This window comes from Xenia sp. Carnegie-2017, unplaced genomic scaffold (assembly GCF_021976095.1).
Source record: "Xenia sp. Carnegie-2017 unplaced genomic scaffold, XeniaSp_v1 HiC_scaffold_23, whole genome shotgun sequence".
Classification (NCBI taxonomy): Eukaryota; Metazoa; Cnidaria; class Anthozoa; order Malacalcyonacea; family Xeniidae; genus Xenia; species Xenia sp. Carnegie-2017.
Window position 1 is genome coordinate 21,254,536 of NW_025813486.1, and position 24,274 is coordinate 21,278,809.

General features: G+C 36.2%; 2 protein-coding genes across 2 annotated transcripts in view; both read left to right on the top strand.

Moving 5' to 3' along the window:
* Positions 1 to 24,274, top strand: part of LOC124449461 (phospholipid-transporting ATPase ABCA3-like) — a 96,647-nt gene that overhangs the window by 3,508 nt on the left and 68,865 nt on the right. The gene's annotated exons all lie outside the window — the stretch shown is intronic.
* LOC124449350 (phospholipid-transporting ATPase ABCA3-like) lies at positions 164 to 24,110 on the top strand. The gene is made up of 21 exons (XM_047000279.1): positions 164 to 517; positions 663 to 786; positions 903 to 1,018; positions 1,373 to 1,695; positions 1,728 to 1,777; positions 2,899 to 3,116; positions 3,632 to 3,773; positions 4,481 to 4,675; positions 5,053 to 5,279; positions 5,651 to 5,841; positions 6,437 to 6,447; positions 6,499 to 6,684; positions 7,380 to 7,725; positions 8,471 to 8,556; positions 9,863 to 10,034; positions 11,963 to 12,204; positions 12,962 to 13,603; positions 14,293 to 14,477; positions 16,631 to 16,818; positions 17,425 to 17,567; positions 22,975 to 24,110. The coding sequence occupies exons 1-21, from the start codon at positions 164 to 166 to the stop codon at positions 23,388 to 23,390; spliced, it is 4,557 nt and encodes a 1,518-aa protein (XP_046856235.1). The 3' UTR covers positions 23,391 to 24,110.

A 24,274-nucleotide genomic window follows, 5' to 3' on the forward strand; every position in this document is an offset into this window, starting at 1 on the left:
TGTTAGCAAAGTGTCACGACAAAGATGGTGGAGTTTTTTTTATTAAGTAAGTGGTACTTTAACTGCTTTTTTAGATCCTACGAGTTGATGGTTTTGCATTCGTGAGCTCTTTCGAAAATTTAAGACTATTTTAAAAGGTACCATTTAAAAAACTTGCTGGAGAATGTCAAAATTGAAACAACTTGGTCTGCTGATATGGAAGAATTTCAAGCTTCAAAGAAAACGTCCGATTGGAACCATTTTTCAATTAGGGTTGCCATTCTCTGCGTCATGCATATTCCTGGCCTTGCAAGTGTTCCTTGTCACTGCCAAAGATTGCCCAGCCTTGGTTTGGAATGAATTCAATGTAACCTCTCCACCACCTGCACTAAGAAGATCATTCTCTATAGGCTTGGCTGCAAATAATGCTTCTCAACTGTCACATGAGCTTTTCAACAACCTTACATTTTATCTTAATGAACATGCTTATCTGGATCAAAACATCACTTTGCAAATATTTCCAAATGAGGATGACATGGTTAATGAAATAATGTTCATCTGAAGGCAACTGATGTTCCTCTGAAGGCAACTCTACCAAATGCATTGGAGGTATATACTTTACTCGTCTCCCAACAAAACAGGCCAATTTCATCAACTACAAGCTGCGATTCATTAACACAAAGGAAGACAACTTTTGCCTTGGCAAGAATGGCCATGGCTGGTTGACAAAGTATGTTTTCCTGTGGTTTCAAAATCCTGGACCAAGAATTAAAGATGATTCCCATGAAGGCAGTCCAGACTATTATAGTACCGCTTTCTTGTTTACCCAACATGCAGTAGATCGAGCTATTATTGGACAGTTTGCTAATCAAGACCAAATATCGGTTCGCATGGAAAAATTTCCATTCCCAAACTATTTTAAGGCTCCCTCAGTTCATATATTCAATTTATAATCCCAGTCGTCATAGAAATTGCTTTTTTTTATACTGCACTTGTGACTGTGCATAATATTGTATATGAGAAGGAACAACAGCTAAAGGTAAGTTGTAACTTGTCTCATTTGCTGAGATCTTTTTATTTCAAAGCCTGAATCAGAGTCAGAGAAATAACTTCTTTGGATAATTAAATTCATATTAAGATCATTTTGCAATATATTTGATAGGTGGAAAATTTTATCTTCCTGGAAGAGACAGTGCTACCTTTTAAATGTTTTTATTGATTGTTCACTCCAAACATGTTGTCAAACTGAGCACCCTTTCAGTATATTAAATTAGTTTGTAGTTCAGTTTTTGAGAAGATTTGCTACTACAGCTTTATTCAATTCAATAAAAGCTATATCTTTAATTCATGTGTTCTAACAAACTAATTAAGTTAGGTATTTCATGTTTTTTAGGAAACTTTAAAAATCATCGGCGTCAATAATTGGCTTCATTGGGTGGCGTGGTTTATTCATAGTTTTCTTATTTATCTCGTTGCAGTTGTCATAATGACGCTTCTTTTCACGATAAAATTGAACAGTAATGGACGTGTTATAGACAAAACAGCACCCACAATATTTTTCATCTATCTTTTGCTTTATATTACCTCTGGTATTTTGTTTTGTTTCTTCGTAAGCGTTTTTTTCTCCAAAGCGAGCTCCGCTGCCAAAGTTGTTGGTGTAATTTTGAGTATTTCCTTCTTATTATTCTTCTGCATAATGCAATACTACGACAAAATGTCGTTCACTCTCAAAGCATTGCATGCCTCATACCAAATCTTGGCATGACTCTTGGAGCGATTGTCGTCGGCAAGTTTGAAGGTAAGTTGAAACGTTGATGGAATGTATGTGTTGAACCGCTTTCGTTTTAAATTACTTTCATCTGAAAAGGTATGTTCTTCATGCTCATATAAGTTCATTAAGCCCGAGGTTTATTCAATAAGGATTCTGAAATGATGCTTCTGTAAATAAAGCGTTTTTCAACTTTTCTCATTAAGTCATAAAGAATTTATAAAGATCCTTTGTGTGTAACCACAGCGTTAACAACAGTTAACGAACAATTAGATGATTTTTGAATACAGGGTGTACAAAGAATGCCTATAGAAATTGACGACTTATTGTGATTATTTCATGACTATGTTACTGATGCAAAAAGATTCTAACTTGTCTGCTTCATGCATGTTTTACATATCTTTGGTACTATCGCGAAAGCTTTTCTTCTCCTGGGAACTTTAAGCCTGGTTCACACGAGTGAAATAAGAATAAGCACAAGCGTAGACAAAAGATAAAATAAAGATAAGTAACGAAGCATGTGACATAAGCATGAACATTAGCGCAAGCATACGGAAAATATTCAAACATAAGCTAAGAGAAGAACAAAAGAAGAACAAAAAGAAGATTTAAAGAAAATCCCATGATGTCTTTGTCTTTATAAACTCCTAGAGCAATAGAAACAAAAGCCTCGAAGCTCGTGCTTATTTTACTCGTGTTAACCAGGCTTAACATTTAACGAAATTTCAAAACTTAAAACTTCAAAACTTAAAAAAAAAGAATTGATTTCAAAGGAACATAATTGACAAAAAATGCCTATATGGATATTACCCCTCCCCCTTCCCCTCCCCATAATTATTGAGTTTGACACCACTGTGCAGCGTTCGTGTAGTTTTTAGGCCGACATTGAAAACTTCCAATTTTGTTTCTAATTTTACGTTTTCCTTTTCTCTAAATAACGAAAATACTAATCCCGCCCATGAAGGTCAATCCTGGGATAATTGAGGTGACCATATTCATATATTCTTTTATGCCCGTCTGATTTCTTTTCAAAGTGAAATTGTTTTAAAAAGAACTTAGCCTGACATAGCAGAATATATGAATATCGCCTCCCCCCCAATTAACACAGGATTGACACCAATGATCCCGCCAAAACGTTTTTTACATTCTAGGATCCGGTAGCGGCGTTCAATGGGATAACCTTTTTCATGGTGTTGATGTGGACGACACGTTCTCCCTCGGGACTGTGTTCATCATGATGATTATTAGTTGTGCCATATATGGTATGCTTACATGGTATATTGAAAATGTGTTCCCAGGACAGTATGGTACTTCAAAACCTTTTTACTTCCCATTCACCAAAAGCTACTGGTGTGGAAGCTTTGAAAAGGTAGCTTGAAATTTTGCTTAGCAACAGTCGTAAATACAGATATTGATTGTGTATGTTAGTGTTGTCCTGAGAAGGGCTGTTGGTGTTAATGTCGTGGCATCGCTTTAACAATCTTCCCGGGCTTAAACTGTTCGCCTTAACCGTTCGTTGCATGAATTTTTTCTCCGCCGGCCAGCAAAGGGTTAATTGTAATAAATTGTTATTGACCTCATCGTGAAGATTGTCATAATATTAGAAATCGTATGTGTTGTTTTGCTTGCGTTGTCAGAACGTTCATGTTAGGCTGCTGAAGTGTGAGATATCTTCCACGACTAGCAAAGCATCTGAGCATGCGCAGTTTAATAATTTTAAGAAGGTTCTGATGATTAATTTATCAATAGACGAAGTTCAAGTCAAGTCAAATTTTTTTCGATGCGTAAGTTTAGTGACTGCTTGCTGAATGCAGCTTAAAAAGTATTATAGGTTTTGGTACATTATATTTGGAGTGATATGTTTAAAATATCTTTCTGCCGCAGGTATCAAACGATGATGAAACCTTGCCATTATTAAGAAATGCGGAAAATTTCGAAACATCGAAGAAGTTCGAAAGGGCTCCTCAAGGTCTGGATGTGGGGATTGACATCAAAAATTTAGTGAAGATCTATGACGGAGTAACAGGTAGATGACCTGGACGGATTTACTGGGGGGAGGTAGGGAGTGCAAGCCCTCCAGGCATCAGATTTCACCCCCTTGAATAAATTTTTCACCCCTCCAAGAAACGTTTTAACCCCCCAATTTTTAGCAAAACAAATCCCTAGTACAGTTGAACTGAGTTTTCTGGGCAATGTTTCAACTTTCTACACTACCTTCGGTTGTTGCACTACCAGTCTGCCCTAAATTTGAAACGCTAACATTGTCTTACATCACTTCCTTTACCAGCTCGTCTCCCTAAAGTTTTCAGCACCCCCCCTGTTTGAAGTTTGAAAATCTGTCTATGAGATGACCTCAAGAATCTTATCAGACTTTACTTATGACGTCAAGATCTATGACAGAGAAACAAATAGATAACCTCACGAATCTTACCATACAGTATAGAAGCAACTGATGACGTCAACATGAATGACTGGGGCTCACTGAGCAACAGTTAGATGACGTCACAAATCTTACTACACAGTACAGAAGCCAATTATGACGATAAGATTTGCTACAGTGAAACAAGTACAAACCTCACGACCTCACAAATCTTACAAGATCAAACGGAAGCCATTTATGACGTCATGATTTATGACGGAGCAACCGGAAGATGACGTCACAAATCTTACCAGACATTACCGAGTTTAACTACGGCTTCAAGTTACGATATTAAACTTTCGTGTGTTATGCAGGTAAAAAAGTCGCTGTAGACGATGTTACACTAAAGATATTCGAGGGACAAATTACAGTTGTTTTTGGTCATAACGGAGCTGGTAAAAGTAGTTTGATGTCTGTCCTTACCGGTTTTTATTCTCCGAGTCAGGGAACTGCCGTTGTCAATGGTTACGACATTAGAACAAGCATGGATGGCGTACGGTCAAGTTTAGGTCAGTGTAGAAAGTAACGAAATGTTTTTGAAACATTTAGAAAGAGTTATGACTGTTAGGTGCAATGGTTTAGCCAGCCTCCAAGCTCAAATATTTACATAATACAACCAAACTTAGGAGCTGGCTACGCCGCCGGTTGTGAAAATTCATACAATTTACCATGTGAAATGACTGAGAAAAGAACTACATTTAACTTCTATAAATAAAGAGTATAGTTCAACTAGCTACTTACAGTTCGACTAGTATGTAAAACTTAAAACTACACTTAAGAATGTATTTTAAGAACATCGTGTTAATATCATATTTAAAAGAATCGATATTAATTAGCATTTGATTAAACTGTTCAATCCCATTTGATTTTTACTATTTTCAAAAAGGTTTATGTCCACAACATGACGTTTTGTTCGATCGACTGACTGTTAAGGAGCATTTGTGGTTCTTCGGAAAACTAAAGGGTCTGTCTAGTGATGAAATCGATAGCGAAGTGGTAAAAATGATGGAGTCCATCAAACTCGCGGATAAAGCTAACGCTCAAACTAGATATTTGTCTGGCGGGATGAAACGCAAGCTATCTTTAGGAGTAGCGTTGATTGGAAAAACAAAGGTAGATATTATCACGTGCACATCACGTGCAGTTGTTTTATTACTAGAATGAACATCTGAAGATCACTCGTGATATAGACTGAGGTATTTTGGACTAAAGTTTCAACATCAAATCACTTCAATTGAAGACATTAGACTGGAATATGTAAGAACTTAAGTTTCAACATTAGATCACTCCTGATGAAGACACTAGACTGGAGTACATAAGGACTAAAGTTTTTACACATCAAATATTTCCTGATGAGAACTCTAGACATAAGTTTGTAAAAACTCAAGATCTGTTCTGCTTAGGCATAAATCTGTTTTAAAGTCTTCTTAGAAGATATGCTTTTAATTACCAAGTTAAATTTTTCACCAACTCACTCCCTCAAGGTGTTAATGCTTGACGAACCTACTTCCGGTATGGATCCATCTGCCCGCAGGTTTACTTGGGAACTGCTTGAGAAGTATCGTGACGGACGAACGATCTTGCTGACGACACATTCCATGGACGAGGCCGACTTTTTAGGAGACCGCATTGCGATAATGGCCGAGGGCAAAATCCGTTGTTGTGGTAGTTCATTGTTTTGAAAACCATTATAGCGTGGGCTATCATATAGTGATGGTCAAAGAACCAGAATGTAAAGAACACAAAATTGATGAACTTGTTAAAGAGTATGTCCCGAATGGCCAATTGGAAAGTCGTGCTGGTAAGTTTTGATGTACTTCTCTAAGAGACTTTATAGGTTGAGCCTGCAGATATGAGCCAGCAGCTAGCTGCCGGATACGATGGAGTGACGAGCGTTGAATGATTTTAGCAAGTGGAAACAACGCAAAATTTATTATTTGACAAATTCATATGAACGTATTCGTATTAAAAAAACAATTGCCCAACATAAAATTCGAATTAAAGTCATTTTTTGAAAAGAAATAATATTTTATTGTTAGTTACGTTTTGTCTATACAAAAGACATCATCAGACTAGTAATTAAGTTTAACAATTGATTTCAAAGACTCTCGAGCTATACAATACATGTATACATAAATTTTCTTTCAGAAGAATAAAACCCGTCAGCTCGAACTAGGCTGTCATTTGTTGAGAAGGCGTTGTATTTTTACCAACTTTATCATATTTTATCAGTATGAAGTTTAAATAGTATACATTTCTTTTGTTGTAAGTGTTTTTCGATGTAGTGTTTAGCTAGTAGTCCTTTGCAATACTTTTTTTTTACCTACGTTAGGCGCTGAACTGTCCTACATCTTGCCTCGGGAATCTTCGCGGAATTTTTCCACGTTGTTCTCAGAACTGGAGACTCGACGAAAGGAGCTGGGAATTGCTAGTTATGGCGCTTCAATGACAACCATGGAACAAGTTTTTATGAAAGTGGCAACGGAATGTGACGACACGTTAAATGATAGACTCCAAGGTAAGCTGTGGTAAAAGTGGTAAGTGTTGATTTCCTGGTATAAATAAAAGTAAGGGATTGTGCCGGGACATTAGATGATAGACTCGAGAGTAAGATGTCGTAAAAGTGGTAATTGTTGATTGATCGGGATATCAATGAAAGTATAGGATTACGACTTGGTTTTAAATGATAGACTCGTGAGTAAGCTGTGGTAAAAGTGGTAATTGTTGATTGATTGGGATATCAATGAAAGTAAAGGATAGCGACGAGAATTTAGATGATAGACTCGAGAGTAAGCTGTCGTAAAAGTGGTAATTAATGATTGATCGGGATATCAATGAAAGTAAAGGATTGCGACGAGAATTTAGATGATAGACTCGAAAGTAAGCTGTAGTAAAAGTGGTAATTGATGATTGATCGGGATATCAATGAAAGTAAAGGATTGCGACGAGAATTTAGATGATAGACTCGAGAGTAAGCTGTGGTAAAAGTGGTAATTGATGATTGATCGGGATATCAATGAAAGTAAAGGATTGCGACGAGGTTTTAGATGATAGACTAGAGTGTAAGCTGTGGTAAAAGTGGTAATTGTTTATTGTTTAGTATTGACTCATTTCTAGAAAATGCTGATTTGTGGTTTTCATTTGACCAACACTGAATAGTTGTTTTTGTTCATGGTGTTTCAAGTCAAACTTTTTCTTTTGTACGTCATCTAGTGGATGCAATAAACGCTTCAGTAAGTACAGTGAATGATGAAGACACATTATATGGACGCAACAACAGCATGATGCCATTAACAAACACCAGAAAGCCACAGTTAAACTGCGGAATAACCTTGTTTCTGCAGAGGTGGTGTGCTATGTTCAAGAAACGCTTTCGTCATTCGCGTCGACCTAAGATGGCCATAATTCGTCAGCTTGTCGTGCCTCTTATTTACACAATGCTTGCTCTGATTGTCATTGACACGATTCTTAAGCCCGAGGACTCTCCTCCCAGAATTTTGACGACAGCTTTGTTTTATGATAACATTGCACTTTACGCAATTGTTGGAAACCCGAACAGGTAGATTATTGAACTTAAATATAACTGGACGGCTACTTACCGCCAAAATTTGAAGCCAGCAATTAAACTAGTCCCCATCTTTCCACGCACGGCCCAGAGAAACAGGCATGTTAATGTTTAAAAAGTATCCTTCCAGTTGTATATTTAATCAAATGGGTGGATAATAGAAATTTTTCGTTGACAAATACTATGAAATGATTTCGAGAAACCAATTTCCAAAACTCTTCTTATAAAACAGCAAACCTCAACTAAAATCTCAAAAATTACAACTCATTTTGCTTTGAAAACTGCTAAAATTTTACATATTATTTCCTACTAAGTTCTGGTAAAGTGTGTTTGTGACTTGTTCGATTTAAATTCTTGGAACTGTTCGAATTTTTAAACCAGAGCTGTTCAATTTTATTTGGTTAAATTGTTTAGATTTTAAGAAAGAAATGTTTGAATTTTCTCATGGTAAACTACTTAACATGGTTAATCACAGGGTTTTAAAAAAAGGAGACTTAGGAATTAATCTATTATTTTAATTTCAGTGCCCCATCACTGTGCTAAACCCTCTTTAGGATGAGTAAATATAATCAGCGACGTGCTTTTGTTTCATGTTTTTGTTGCAAGAGCAAAACCGTTTTCGATTTCTGGGCATTAAACTAAACTTCTTGCAGCAGAACATGCTGAAAAATGCGCGCACGAATTTAAAATCCCGATCAGACATTAAAATTTGATGTAAGCGTAAATAAATCTTTTTCAGGGAGATAAATGATCTGGTTAAAATGTACACACACTCGGCAAGCTCGTACACTAAGTTCGTTGATATCGACAAAGATAGTGCTTTACGTGATGGGAACATGACCAAATATTTGCTAGAAAAAGCCAAAGAAGGAACATTGAATATTTAAACAGACATTATCTGGTTGCAGCAACATTTACTGAAGCAAATAAAAAAGGTATTGCTTGCTCGTGTAGCTACATTATTTTCACCCTCCCTGAAGGTGTGTAACTATGATGGTGGAATAGTTCTTATCAATATCTGTCAATTTATGCTTTTTTAATGAGTTCAAAATGTTGTAATGGGATTAGTGTGACTTGTCAGTCGATAGCAGGTAATAAGACTTGTCGATCGAGGAAAGGTCTGTAGATAAAGAAAGTATCAAGGAAGTTTATGTAGATCGAGGAAGAATTTCTAGATCAAAAAAGGATCTGTAGATCAAGGAAAGATTTATCTGTAGATCGACGAACAATCTGTAGATCAAGAAAGATTTTTTAATCAAAGAAGGATCTGTAGATGAAGGAAGGATCTGTAGATGAAGGATTGATCAGTAGATCAAGGAAGGAGCTGTAGATCAAAGAAGGATCAGTAGATCAAGGAAGGATCTGTAGATGAAGGAAGGATCTGTGATCAAGGAAGGATCTGTAGATCAAAGAAGGATCTGTAGATAAAGGAAAGATCTGTAGATGAAGGAAGGATTGTAGATCAAGGAAGGATCTATCTGTAAATCGACGAAGAATCTTTTGATTAAGAAGGATTTTTTAATCAAGGAAGGATTTGTCGATGAAGGAAGCATCTGTGATCAAGGAAGGATCTGTAGATCAAGGAAGGATCTGTAGATAAGGGAAGGATCTATCTGTAAATCGACGAAGAATCTTTTGATTAAGAAGGATTTTTTAATCAAGGAAGGATTTGTAGATGAAGGAAGCATCTGTGATCAAGGAAGGATCTGTAGATGAAGGAAGGATATGTAGATCAAAGAAGGATCTGTAGATCAAAGAAGGATCTGTAGATGAAGGAAGGATCTGTAGATAAAGGAAGGATCTGTAGATGAAGGAAGGATCTGTAGATGAAGGAAGGATCTGTATATCAAAGAAGGATCTGTAGATGAAGAAAGGATTTGTAGATGAAGGAAGGATCTGTAGATAAAGGAAGGATCTGTAGATGAAGGATCTGTAGATGAAAGAAGGATCTGTTAATCAAAGAAGGATCTGTAGATAAAGGAAGGATCTGTAGATGAAGGAAGGATCTGTAAATGAAGAAAGGATCTGTAAATGAAGAAACGAGCTATAGATCAATAGAAAACATAAATATGAGGTAGATCAGCTAAGAATCTTGGCTAATTTAAGGTAATTTATGTGTGTTCTTATTTAGCAATAGCCAGGGCTTGGTTCAACGATCAAGCTTATCATGCGATAGCGGTGGCACTGAGTGCAGTGGACAACGCCATTTTGAAAAACACTACCGGGAATAAAAACAAATTAATCACAGTGACAAATCATCCTTTGCCGAGAACTACGAAGCAAAAATCAAATGATTTAGATGAGTATGTTATTTTTTGCTTTCGAGCTTTTCCCAAACTTTCACAACAAGCGTTCCTATAACTATATAGGGACAAGTAAATATATTTTGTATATTCTTAATGAATAGCGTTTTAATTATTCACATTATTCACTGTTAAATTTCCTTCGAAAACCACGCAATCAGTGACAGTGTTTTTATGTTATCAGGTATTATTTTTTAGTCTCTCAAATTTCTATTGAAATTTACATGTATGTATTATGAATTGATTTATATTAACCGTACATCCTGTGTCCCAAGTGCAGGTGTCACCATTGCACTATTGTTATATTATATACAGCTTGTATAACAATGTGCCCTCCCGGCTATCACCATAGTGCAATGGAGACTCCTTAACTTGGGACACAGGATGTACGGTGTATGTTTATATATACAAAGTGTATAACAATGTGCCCTCCCGGCTATCACCATAGTGCAATGGTGACTCCTTAACTTGGGACACAGGATGTACGGTGTATATTTATATATACAAAGTGTATAACAATGTGCCCTCCCGGCTATCACCACAGTGCAATGGAGACTCCTTAACTTGGGACACAGGACGTACGGTGTATATTTATATATACAAAGTGTATATACAATGTGCCTCCCGGCTATCACCATAGTGCAATGGTGACTCCTTAACTTGGGACACAGGATGTACGGTGTATGTTTTTATATACAAAGTGTATTACAATGTGCCCTCCCGGCTATCACCATAGTGCAATGGTATACATTGTATGGATTGTATTGTAGAGTCACCAGAGCGCTCAAACCTATAAAGGTGAGTTTTCCTTAAAGTGAAAGCGGTGAACGTCTCTTTATGAGACTCTCTACACAATCCGACAGCGCTCAAACTATGTATATATATATATATATATACAAAGTGTATATACAATGTGCCCTCCCGGCTATCACCATATTAAAATGGTGACTCCTGCACTTGGGACGCAGGACGTACGGTTCATTATATATATATATATATGTATAAGAAGTTTATATTTGATGATTCTCCGTATAAAACAGTGCTCGATGCCCGAGAACAGAGCGTAAGTTTGTGTAGTTATGTTGAGAAAAAATCACAAAACTACAGATTCATCCCGACAAGCCTGTTTCGTGATTGCTCACTCTTCAGGGGATTTGATGAATAAAGTACTTAAATGCTTAAAATATATATATATGTGTAGTGGTGTTGAAAAAAATCACAAAACTACAGATTCATCCCGACAAGCCTGTTTCGTGATTGCTCACTCTTCAGGGGATTTAATGAATAAAATACTTAAATGCTTAAAATATCCAAATCATCCCTCAATAAACGCAACGAACTTGTTTCCTCTTGTCGCCATAGATCAAAAACACTCCTATGTAATTTGTAACCATACACCGTAATTAAAACTCTAACTTCCGTCATCTAACTTGAAACTATACACCTTGATTAATACACTAACTTCCGTCATCATCTTGTATATATATTTTAAGCATTTAAGTATTTTATTCATTAAATCCCCTGAAGAGTGAGCAATAACGAAACAGGCTTGTCGGGATGAATCTGTAGTTTTGTGATTTTTTTCAACACCACTACACATATTTACGCTCTGCTCTTGGGCATCGAGCACTGTTTTATACGGAAAATCATAAATTATAAACTTCCTATATATATATATATGTATGAGAGACTGATTTATTCCTGACATACGACTTTGTTCACTTCAAAGGCAGGGTTTGCTGAGCATATTTTTTATTAGGGGGCGGGGTTATCGACAGCCAAAGTTAGGTGAAACTGTGAACGAAGGGATTCGAGGGGGGGAAACAGCCCCCAGTCTCCCTGCTCCGCTTTCTTTAAAGTGATCTGCCAACGATCAATAGTTGCTAAGGCAACAAGGTCTAATTCATTAACTTTCATTTTCTTTCCAGCAACAATGTTGGTCTTATTATAGCTGCCTTTCTGCTGTTTGGCATGCCGTTTCTTGCTTCATATTTTGTCGTGTTTGTCGTCCAGGAGCGAACGAACGGTGCAAAACATGTGCAGTTCGTTAGCGGTGTTGATCCCATTAGCTACTGGACTGCTTCGTGGTTGTGGGACATGGTAAATTTCACACCTCTCTGTATCGGCATTGTTATTTTGTTTGCATGTTTTAACGTGCCTGCGTACACAGGTAGGTCGAATTTCCCAAGCTATGACGTAGCTAGCATTTGGTCATGTTATGTAGATTTTTATGTACTCTTTGTAAAAACAGTAAATAATGTTCTGAAATTTACATAGCACAACTGAAAATTGCAGGTTGGATTTCTCATTGTCGTCATGATCGCCAAAACGATTTTCTTGCCTTTGGCGACAAATCCCGAAAAAATTGGAATTATTTGAAACGCCGAATTTGATTCCGCGTTGTCAATTATCTTGCAATAAAACGTCATTTGCCTGATTTTTCAGCCAATCCAAACGCCGTGATCCAATAAAGTTATTTTACAAATTGCTCGAAGATTCCTCGTAGTTGTCGAAATACTTGTTTCTAAGGAGAATGAACTCGACCCAAACCCCTAATCTCTCGGCCTACCAACCAACTTTAAACAATTCCAATGGTTTTTGATGACAAAATTACGTCAAGTTTACGACGTTGAATCTGGTTTGCGGCTGTGAGCCTGTGATAGCAACATACCTTAATACTTAGAATACGATCTTTTACAGAAGTATGTTTGGCAGTGGAGTTAGCTCACAGCATTTATATTTGTCTTTTTAAACACATTTTTCACTTGAAAGTTGGTGGAAGCACAGAATTGCATGTCAAACGTCACATTAAGCTCTCGGTCAACCCTTAAAATTTCCAACAATTCCGTTGAAGTGAGCAACGTTCGGATCTGGTGAATTTTCTCACTTCGCACCATTTCTCAATAACTGATTTTAATTCATTGCAGAAGGCTATCGTCTTGGAATAGTTTTCCTCGTTTTGATGCTTTATGGTTCAGCCATCATCCCGTTTATGTATCTCTTCTCGTTTCTCTTCAAAACGGCGTCGAAAGCTTTCAACTTATTGACGTTGTTGAATTTTGTAACTGGTCCTGTCGCCTTGCTTGTTGTGTTCTACATTCAGAGTCTTGACTACCATTACACTGTTGATGTCCTTAACTGGACTTTTTTGGTACTCCCCAACTTTTGCCTCGGACAGTCGTTCTCCAATATTTTTGAGAATTATAACCGTATCAGACTTTACAATATGTGCATGGAAAAACATGCGCCAGTGATGTGCATGCCTCAGAAAGCGAGGATTCAGACGAATTATTTGGCTTTTGAAAATCCTGGAATTGGTCGATTTCTCTTGGTGTTACCACTTGAAGGAATCTTCTTCATGCTTATTATTCTGTTCATCGACTTCAACGCTATTCGGTCGTTGCGAAGTTCCATTAGATCAGTGTACGTCGATCCGTTTGACAGCAGTCATCCAAACGGCGATACGGAAGATTCCGACGTGATGGCGGAAAAACGACGAGTACTCAACGACGAAGTGAACGAAGACGTGGTTGTAGTGAAGGATCTTACGAAAATATTTAAAGTTCCAGGTAGAGAATTTCTCCTTGCTGTGTTTGTAGATGTGTTGAAAAATATCCTTCTTTTATCAGCCGAAACCATGTCAAAAAAAATTTCGTTTTTTAACACAATATTTTGGAAAGTTACAAAAGATGGCCGCGATGAGTTCATTGTGCTTGATTGAAAAGATAACTTAATAATTTTTTACCACTAGAAAAGTCTTCACATACGAAACGGGCTTTTAAAGTGTCTATGAAACGAAAATTTTGCTTTTTGAATAATGGTTTTGTTGAAATAAACTTTTAAAATGTCACTTTTAGACTTTTTTAGACAGTTTATGTTATATCTATGACATCTTTTTTCACTCTCAAGATACGAGGAACCTGTAATGGCCAATTTTACAACCAGTGTTGTCGCGTTGCATAATGAGAACTTAAATTATAATGTATATTTGCGCAATTTGCATCAGATGGGCAGAGCTCTCTTTGTAGTGATATGTTGTCTGTACAAAAACTCTCTCCAACGGTTGTACTTTCATAATCTGGAGAATGAAAGAAGATTGTCTTGAAAATATACAATACTCTCATTGTCTGGAGAATGAAACGAGATTTTCCTGAAGACTTTTTTAGAAAGTTCACTGTCGTTTTGAAACTTCTATTCAATGAAAATATAAAAGAACAAAGCTCCTTCTTTATTAACACTTTATTTTTTCCCAAAAAAGGTCGTCGAAGATTTGCTGCAGTGGATCACATCAGCTTGGGAATACCTTTAGGTGAATGCTTCGGTCTCCTGGGAGTCAATGGCGCTGGAAAAACTACAATGTTTAAAATGTTAACAGGCGATGTGATTCCAACTTCGGGTACCGCCGTCCTTGACTCTTGGGATATTCAGACTAATTTAAGTCGGGTATGTTTTTATTGTTGTATATGATCAGTAGCGTAGCTAGCCTGCAGATTTACTTCCGCTGTGTAAATTTTTAAAGATTACCATTATTCATGTCTTTAGAAATCTATTTTCCTCACTGTCAGTAAATACAAAAATATTAGGAAAGCGGAAGTAAAAAGTCGGGTTGGCTACGCTACTGTATATGATCTGTTCGACCTTTCCCGCTTTAACTTAAATTGAAGAATCATGTAAAGACCATTGAACCAAATTTACAATTGGATGGGTACTTGACGTTCCGTTGTATATTTATTTCAATTATCTGTCCGCGAACTGTAAACATGCTAACCTCGTACCAAGGCGCTTTGATTCCCTGAATCATTTGTGCGAAAAGTGCAGCGCGGGACGACATATGCGAATAAAAATGAGAAAATCGCGGCTGGTAACGCTTGCTACAGCCACGCTAACGCGCGCCCACACACGCCACGTGACATTCAATTTATTAATCATCAAATAATTCAAAGCGCCTGGCTACGAGGCTGATCCGACATCAAGATTTTAAAGCAGTAATTCATCCTTAAGGAGACATAAACGCCATTTAAAGGAATTTCATGCTTGGAATTTAGGATGTAAATTAAATGAAATTCGTAGTTAGTTTTGTTAGTTTAGCCATCGTACTAGTCTCAAACTAGTCATTACTACGTCACTTTGGAAAGAGTTGACCAGGCAATGGTATGCATGTAGGCATTGAAAAGGCTGTTATGCAAATTACAGGTTTGCAGATTTTTCAACACCGTAAATACCATTGAAATGGTGCATACAAAGAAAACATACTGTGGTATGTCACTACTCCTCTGTGAGTAAACAACAACACAATTTTTGCCATTTTTCATGACATCTACATTGTAAATAAAGAAAATCTTCGTTGAAATCACCCAACTTGGCGCGGTCATGACGTTAATGCATGCCAGGAACAGGCAAATATTTTTGACCGCGCCGATGTTATTTTCTAGTGGTAAATTTCTCTTGCAATATTTAGTGTTGACGTTGCAATGCCTGTAATATTTCTGTTGCAATGTTTAGTGTTGCTCATTTACGAAGTGGAGCTTCGCATGTAATTGTTCAATGATATTACGACGCAAAACAAGTTGTAACCAGCCATAAATAAAAGCCAAGCGAATTACATTTGACGTTCAAAGATCGAGCAACTAACCCTTACTTACATAACAAATAATTTCTTACTTGTTTATAAATGAACTCCCTTTTCAGTTGTTGCTTGTTGTCGGCCACCTTGTACGTAATTGGTCAAATATATTTCAGTTCCTCTGCAGAACAACCTTGTAAAATATAAACGTTTCAATGCTCCGTTGTATTGTCCGCCATTTTGGTTCTTCTTCCACAATGCACACCGTCCAACGAAACCACATTATGTAGCGAAATACAGCCTCAGCACAGTATGAGGAATATATCCAAGATAACTTTATTGACATTTTTTGTGCCACCCGTATTATTACCACAGTGTAGTGGCTCAACAGGATGTTTTGAAAAAACTACTCGTCTTTGAAATCAGCCGACGTTCAGACTTTGCATGATTCAGCAGTAATTGATCCCCAAAGACCTGTAAACGCAATTGAAGACAATAATACATACGAATCGCGGCTACAGTTCGTTGCAAATTTCAAGCATAAAATTTATTTCAATTGCCGTTACGCCTTAGTTGCGGATCATTTACTCCTGAAACAGGCAAAGTGGAAACGTCGGCTAGTTTTAACTGCGTAGAGAAAAAACCTTCTTTATGTTCGTTATTCTGTATCTAATGCATAGAAAACAAACATTAATACCATTTGGTTGGGCAACTTGGTGCTGTATATTTAGTACCGACTGTGGTCAACCATCGATAGTTGGGGGGGAAAGTATTGATATATGTATATATGATTATGGCCCTCCCCCCGAAACCTTCCTACGTTTGCATCATTGTGTCAACAACAAATACTTCAATCGGTGAAAATTGCCTTTGTACACGTTATTTTCATGACTTAGTATGTTCCATTTTTAAAATTTCCGTATTGGGGTAGCTTGATGCAAACACGAGCATCGACCAATCAGAGCACGCGTTATACATGTTATTTTGTAAATGAAAATTATAATTTTAAATGTAAATTATGTTGTTTACCAAGGTTCGTCAACGAACAGGCTATTGTCCACAATTTGATGCTTTGATCGATTTTTTGACGGGACGGGAGATGTTGCAAATGTATGCTGCACTTCGTGGAGTTCCCAATCATGTGATCAATCCATTGATCGAAGATTTAATGAGATCAGTGTTGCTAACGGAACACGCTGATATGTTAACTAAAACATACAGGTATAATAGAAGAAAACGTCGTCTACTTTGAAATAGAATGGTGTACTATAAATGCTCACCCGAGGTTTTGCCATTTATATATTCATTTTGGTTTATTTGACGTTGAAACCTGAGTATGTATATACTCCTGTGTAGTTTCTTCATGAGGAGTGATCTGTTGTGCAACTTTACTCCTTATATACTCTAGTTCAGTGTCTTTATCAGGAGTAATCTGATGTTGAAACTTTAGTTCTTGTATACTCCAGTCTAGTGTCTTCATCAGGAGTGATCTGATGTTGAAACTTTAGTTCTTATATAGTCCAGTCTAGTGTCTTTATCAGGAGTGATCTGATGTTGAAACTTTAGTTCTTATATACTCCAGTCTAGTGTCTTTATCAGGAGTGATCTTTTGTTGAAATTTAGTTCTTATATACTCCACTCTAGTATCTTCATCAGGAGTGATCTTTTGTTGAAACTTTAGATCTTATATACTCCAGTCTAGTATCTTCATCAGGAGTGATTTTATGTGGAAATTATGCATGTGACGCGTCGAAAATCTGCCATCTTTTTATAGCAATCCCAGGCTGCTTAGATCACGAATACAAAGATTACCTTTTCTTTTTACAGTGGTGGAAACAAACGCAAACTAAGTACAGCGATAGCTTTGATTGGCGATCCACTCATAGTTTTTCTCGACGAACCAACAACTGGAATGGATCCTGTTGCAAGACGACTGTTGTGGAACACTTTATGTAGAGTCAGAGCCGAAGGTATGAAACTGGTGATGAAGCGGGTTTCCTTCCAGGGGGGAGATGTGTTGAAGAATGCAATTACATGCAGTTCATACCCGCCTAATATGAGCGCCATTTTGGTTAATATTAAAAAATGTCAGAGTTAGCGTTTTTAATTATACTTTATTTTACTTCATCCTTTAAACATTGTTAGCAAATTTAAAAAACTAAAGAACTGAAATAACATTAACTTTACAACTTAAATACTTTATAAAAAACACTTGAGAAAAACGACGATTTTTTTGAAAGCAAACATGTTTCGACATTATCAGAATGCCATCTTCAGTGCAGAATGGTTAGTGTTAAGTAATATGATACGTAATATGATATGAATAAATTAATTACAATGAATAGGATTATGATTTAGTTACAAAATTATAAAATATTTACAAAAAAGAAAAAGAAAAATAAGTATTAAGAACTTATAACAAAAAATATTATTATAAAGTAAATATAGTGTTGTAGTGGTGAACTTGGATATTTAAATCGGGATTAGTTTTATTAATGTGTAGAGCTTCCTTGATTTTGAGTGAGAAAGTGGATTGATCAGTGTCGATGATTTTAAAACAGGAAGGTGAGAATTTGTTTTACATGAAGGAGAGGCTTGAAGATGTTTGTAGATAGTGGAGTTTTGTCTGTGTGAGTATGTTCCTTTATCCTGGTAGATAATTGGCGAGAAGTTTCACCAATATAGGAATTACATCCCGCACATGAAAATTGATAAACTACCATAGATTTGGAAAGTTCGGGAAGTGGGTCTTTAAACGAAAATAAAGATTTTATTTTAAAGGTGTGAAAATAAGTTTAACGTCAATGTCAGTGCAGTAGCGTTTAATGATTTGTGTGAGTTTGCGTTGTGTGTGTCGTGAGTAATCACCTATGTAAGGTAGTTTGAAATAACGTTTATTGTCAGGTTGTTGTATATCGTTAGTGTTAGTTGTGGAGTTAGATGAGTCAGTGCTTTTCTTGTTGTCCAAATAGTGTTGTATAGTGTTGTTGATGAAATGAAAAGGAAAAGAATTACGTTGGAGAGTGAATATTAGTTTCTTTAAATCACGTTGAAAGCCGATGTCTGTGTTGTTAAGTTTCCGTGCTCTGTCGGTCAGTGTTCGTATCAGTCCAATTTTGTAATTTAATGGTGTGAAACTAAAAAAGTTAGTCAGTAGTCCTGTATATGTTGGTTTGTGGTACGTAGAGGTCATACAGTTTTCATGTGATTTAGTTAGTAAGATGTCAAGAAAGGGTAACTGATTGTCTTGTTCGGTTTCGTATGTAAAGTTTATGCTTTGATGTTGTTTGTTGATGTATTCGTAAAAGAGTAATGCTTCGTCTTTGTTATGAAAAATACAAAAAATGTCGTCAACGTATCTGCGGTAAAATAAAGGTTTGTTGTTGCTGTAGTTATTTAACCAGTTTCGTTCGTGAAAACCCATGAAAATGTTGGCTAGAATGGGTGCCAAGGGTGAGCCCATACTTACCCCGTCAATTTGGTCGTAGTACTTACCGTTAAATAAAAAATGAGTCTCGGCCGGAGTGATGTTAAACAATAGTTTTAGTTCTGTTCTGTTCATTTTGAATGTAGGATTGTTGGTAAAAATTAAATCAATAGCAATGTCTATGGTTTCGGTCAGTGGTATGTTGGTAAAAAGGCTTTCAACGTCAAAAGAAATAAAGAATTTGTCATGTGGAGCGTTAGTGTTAAAAGATAAAAAATCATCGACAAAACTAAAAGAATCTTTAGCAGAATGGTCATTAGGTATTAGGGGTTGGAGTAAAGAGCTGAGGTATTTGGCTAATTTGTAGTTATACGAATTGATTGAAGAAATTATAGGTATGCTAATTAGAAATTATGGTAATATTATCTACGACTTAGCACAAAATTATCATGGATAGGTTTCCTTGTCGGATTTTCGAAATTATGAAAGGCTTACAACTAAGAAACGCAAGGCTGAACTTGATGTCGCCTTCCTTAAAGATTGCAATTCACTTGGAGTTTTTCCAAAGTTCCTGTGTTTTCCACTGCCTAATGTTGACAATCGAGATACATACCACATTCGAAAGCGTTTACTACGAACTACGATAACGAAGAGATCTAAAGAACTACGGACACTGGATAGGGACCTGACGAACAAAACAGAAGAAATCAAAAGCTTTCTTAACCCAATTGACTGGCATATCTTGAATAAAGCCCTCAAAAAGAATGTCGACAAACAACTAAACAAAATATTTTCGACACACCGTAAGAAACTAAATAATTTGACCAAAAACAAGGCTATACCATTCACTCATAAAGACACTGTCAACAACCTATCATCTGTGAAGCTAAGTAAAGATGAACTTAACGCTCTAAAAAACGGTCTCAACTTCAGCATCAAACCTCCAAAAATCCACTCCTCCGACATTCTGGCAACATTCGAACGAATCAACTATTCATTAAGAAATAAACTTATCAAACAAGAGGACTATTCAATACTAAAAACGGAACTTTGTCACTTGGCACACACGTACGTAACATCCTACCATCCAACTCCTAAAGACCTGAAGAAACATAAAATTCTAAGGAACATTCGTAATAATGACAAAATCATTGTTCTTAAACCTGACAAAGGCAATGGTGTAGTCATTATGGATCGTCAGGTATACATTAACTCTTGCCTCACTATAATTAACAATTTATCTAAGTTCAAACCACTCGATCATGATCCTACAATTTCCCGTGAAGCAAAGTTACAACGACTGCTACGTAACTTAAAGAAAAAGAACTCGATTAACGAAAAATCATTTCAAGAAATGTACCCTAGAGGTTCACAGCCACCTCGATTATATGGTTTACCTAAACTTCATAAATTAAACAATATCAATGACATACCTCCTATCAGACCTATAATTTCTTCAATCAATTCGTATAACTACAAATTAGCCAAATACCTCAGCTCTTTACTCCAACCCCTAATACCTAATGACCATTCTGCTAAAGATTCTTTTAGTTTTGTCGATGATTTTTTATCTTTTAACACTAACGCTCCACATGACAAATTCTTTATTTCTTTTGACGTTGAAAGCCTTTTTACCAACATACCACTGACCGAAACCATAGACATTGCTATTGATTTAATTTTTACCAACAATCCTACATTCAAAATGAACAGAACAGAACTAAAACTATTGTTTAACATCACTCCGGCCGAGACTCATTTTTTATTTAACGGTAAGTACTACGACCAAATTGACGGGGTAAGTATGGGCTCACCCTTGGCACCCATTCTAGCCAACATTTTCATGGGTTTTCACGAACGAAACTGGTTAAATAACTACAGCAACAACAAACCTTTATTTTACCGCAGATACGTTGACGACATTTTTTGTATTTTTCATAACAAAGACGAAGCATTACTCTTTTACGAATACATCAACAAACAACATCAAAGCATAAACTTTACATACGAAACCGAACAAGACAATCAGTTACCCTTTCTTGACATCTTACTAACTAAATCACATGAAAACTGTATGACCTCTACGTACCACAAACCAACATATACAGGACTACTGACTAACTTTTTTTAGTTTCACACCATTAAATTACAAAATTGGACTGATACGAACACTGACCGACAGAGCACGGAAACTTAACAACACAGACATCGGCTTTCAACGTGATTTAAAGAAACTAATATTCACTCTCCAACGTAATTCTTTTCCTTTTCATTTCATCAACAACACTATACAACACTATTTGGACAACAAGAAAAGCACTGACTCATCTAACTCCACAACTAACACTAACGATATACAACAACCTGACAATAAACGTTATTTCAAACTACCTTACATAGGTGATTACTCACGACACACACAACGCAAACTCACACAAATCATTAAACGCTACTGCACTGACATTGACGTTAAACTTATTTTCACACCTTTTAAAATAAAATCTTTATTTTCGTTTAAAGACCCACTTCCCGAACTTTCCAAATCTATGGTAGTTTATCAATTTTCATGTGCGGGATGTAATTCCCGCTATATTGGTGAAACTTCTCGCCAATTATCTACCAGGATAAAGGAACATACTCACACAGACAAAAACTCCACTATCTACAAACATCTTCAAGCCTCTCCTTCATGTAAAAAACAAATTCTCACCTTCCTGTTTTAAAATCATCGACACTGATCAATCCACTTTCTCACTCAAAATCAAGGAAGCTCTACACATTAATAAAACTAATCCCGATTTAAATATCCAAGTTCACCACTACAACACTATATTTACTTTATAATAATATTTTTTGTTATAAGTTCTTAATACTTATTTTTCTTTTTCTTTTTTTGTAAATATTTTATAATTTTGTAACTAAATCATAATCCTATTCATTGTAATTAATTTATTCATATCATATTACGTATCATATTACTTAACACTAACCATTCTGCACTGAAGATGGCATTCTGATAATGTCGAAACATGTTTGCTTTCAAAAAAATCGTCGTTTTTCTCAAGTGTTTTTTAAAATTGCTGCTAATTAGAAATTATGGTTAGCAAATTTCATTTTCTGAACAACGGCAGTATCAACGTAACATGAATGGCTTTTCAGATAGGTTGAATCAAACAATAGCGATGAACGCTAACTATATCGATGATATTGATAGATACTGAGCTTATTGACTTAAACAGGGCTCCCGCTACTCCTTTAACTCTTTGAAAAGCTCTTGAATCTTAATGTCTCTTTAATGTATTTGAAAAGCCCTTGAAGAAAGACAAAATTCCAACACCCCTTGAAAACTACTTTAGTTTTGATTTTGTAATCGTATTTTTCATCTTTTCAAGTAAAAATAGTAATAATTTGGGCAATTACTAAGCGTATTCTTTGCCTTAATTTGCGAGTTTATAACGATAGTAATGAAGTCACAATTAAGTGTCTAACCTTTGCGCATTTTGTCTGTGTCTTATCTATGCGTATATGTCAGTTAAATTTATTACCTGAAAATGCATATTACGCATGCTGAGTACGACAGAAATGCCATCAAATAAATTTGAATTTGGTCTTTGAAAATCGATCTTTTTCTCCTTGAAAAGCCTTTTAAAAATATATCTGTGACGACCCATGAAAACGCTCTATGTATAGAAACTTTACGTATGTTATGACGTCATAAACTATAATATGACGTCATCACAAGTAAATGGAACTCAAATAAATTTACATTAATACGTTTATCACGTGACTATGATTAAGAAAGGTTTGCCTTGTGCTCAATTTCTCGCAAGTGCAATTAAGTGCCAGTTACAAAAAAACCGTTATTAGTAATCAGTTTGTCCCCTCCTCTCTCCACTTATGTCGATGCCTTATGATTGGTAATCATTTTGTTCCCTCCTCTCTCCCCTTAGGTCGATGCCTGATGATTACGTCACATAGTATGGAAGAATGCGAGGCGTTGTGTACTCGGTTAGCAATCATGGCAAATGGCAAATTGCGCTTTCTTGGTAGCCCGCAACACCTGAAGAACAAATTCGTTCAAGGATTCACTTTGTTGGTAAACCCTCCAAGTGACACGCCCAGTAATGACACGACCTTGGTAAAAGAATTCGTGGCAGAGACGTTCCCAGGTAGTGTACTTCGAAACGAGCACAGTGGCTGGTTGAATTACCACATAGGCGACTCAAAAAGCTCTTGGTCTTCCCTGTTTGCGATCTTAGAAGATGCGCACAGCCGTTCTGTTATCGGTAATTATTCTATAAAGCAAACCACACTGGATGAGATATTTTTAAATTTTGCTCTCTCACAGGGAGGCTACGACGATTAGATGGTCGATTAATATTGTCATACATGGGGCACTGTGACCATTTATTTTGAATTATAACGAAATCTTTTTATCGTGTTAATGATTGTTTTGTTGATTTTAATTTTTTCAATCGCGCCTTGTATACGCCAATAAATGTTGCATACACCAAAAAGAATTACCCGAATGAAGTAAGCACGATGCAGACCTAGAACCCAGTCTACTAGATACCTGACTCCGCCAAAATTTGTAGTTACGAGTTTGGCAAGCCGCCATCTTGAAAGGTGGCAAAATTGACGATATTTACGAGTAAAATATGCATTTTTTGCATTGAAACGCAGTTGCAGAATTGATAGTATAGGTTTGGTTTTTAAAAATTTTTTTTAAATTTTCAGCTTATTTTTGATTGAGAGTGTTGGTTTTTGCCACCATTCAAGATGGCGTCCTTGTCTCAGGATGTCACGTTCACATCTTGGGGATTGGGTTCTAAATCATTGAGTATGACGTTATCAAATAATGTCAAGAAACATGCCAGGCTCTCTCACGTGACATATTCCAGAGCGAACTCGGGGGGCATTCAAAAAACACACTGCGATTCTTCAATTGTAAAACTGTTATATATTTCATAAAATATTTTATAAAACATTAACATGCCTTGTTACATGAGCGAAAATGTTTACAAATCAACAATTGTATGGTTTATCAATGAAAAGTGAATAAATTTCTGCGGTTATAAATATAAAATTTGTGTGTGGTATTTATCATAAACACGGCTCTTTTCCTATACGACAGTACAATAATTTACATGCATTTTGCAACATGAACTATTGTCGCTACTGTATATTTGGCGACTTGGTTTATTGAATATAAGTCTGAAGGCATTTGACTTTTAGGTGCATCATGTACAA

Excerpts from the sequence above, each read along its gene's own strand:
- LOC124449350 (XM_047000279.1), top strand. The coding sequence starts at position 164 with ATGTCAAAATTGAAACAACTTGGTCTGCTGATATGGAAGAATTTCAAG. Across the intron at positions 3,117-3,631 it reads GGTGTGGAAGCTTTGAAAAG|GTATCAAACGATGATGAAAC; the intron begins GTAGCTTGAAAT and ends TTTCTGCCGCAG. Across the intron at positions 12,205-12,961 it reads TAACGTGCCTGCGTACACAG|AAGGCTATCGTCTTGGAATA; the intron begins GTAGGTCGAATT and ends AATTCATTGCAG.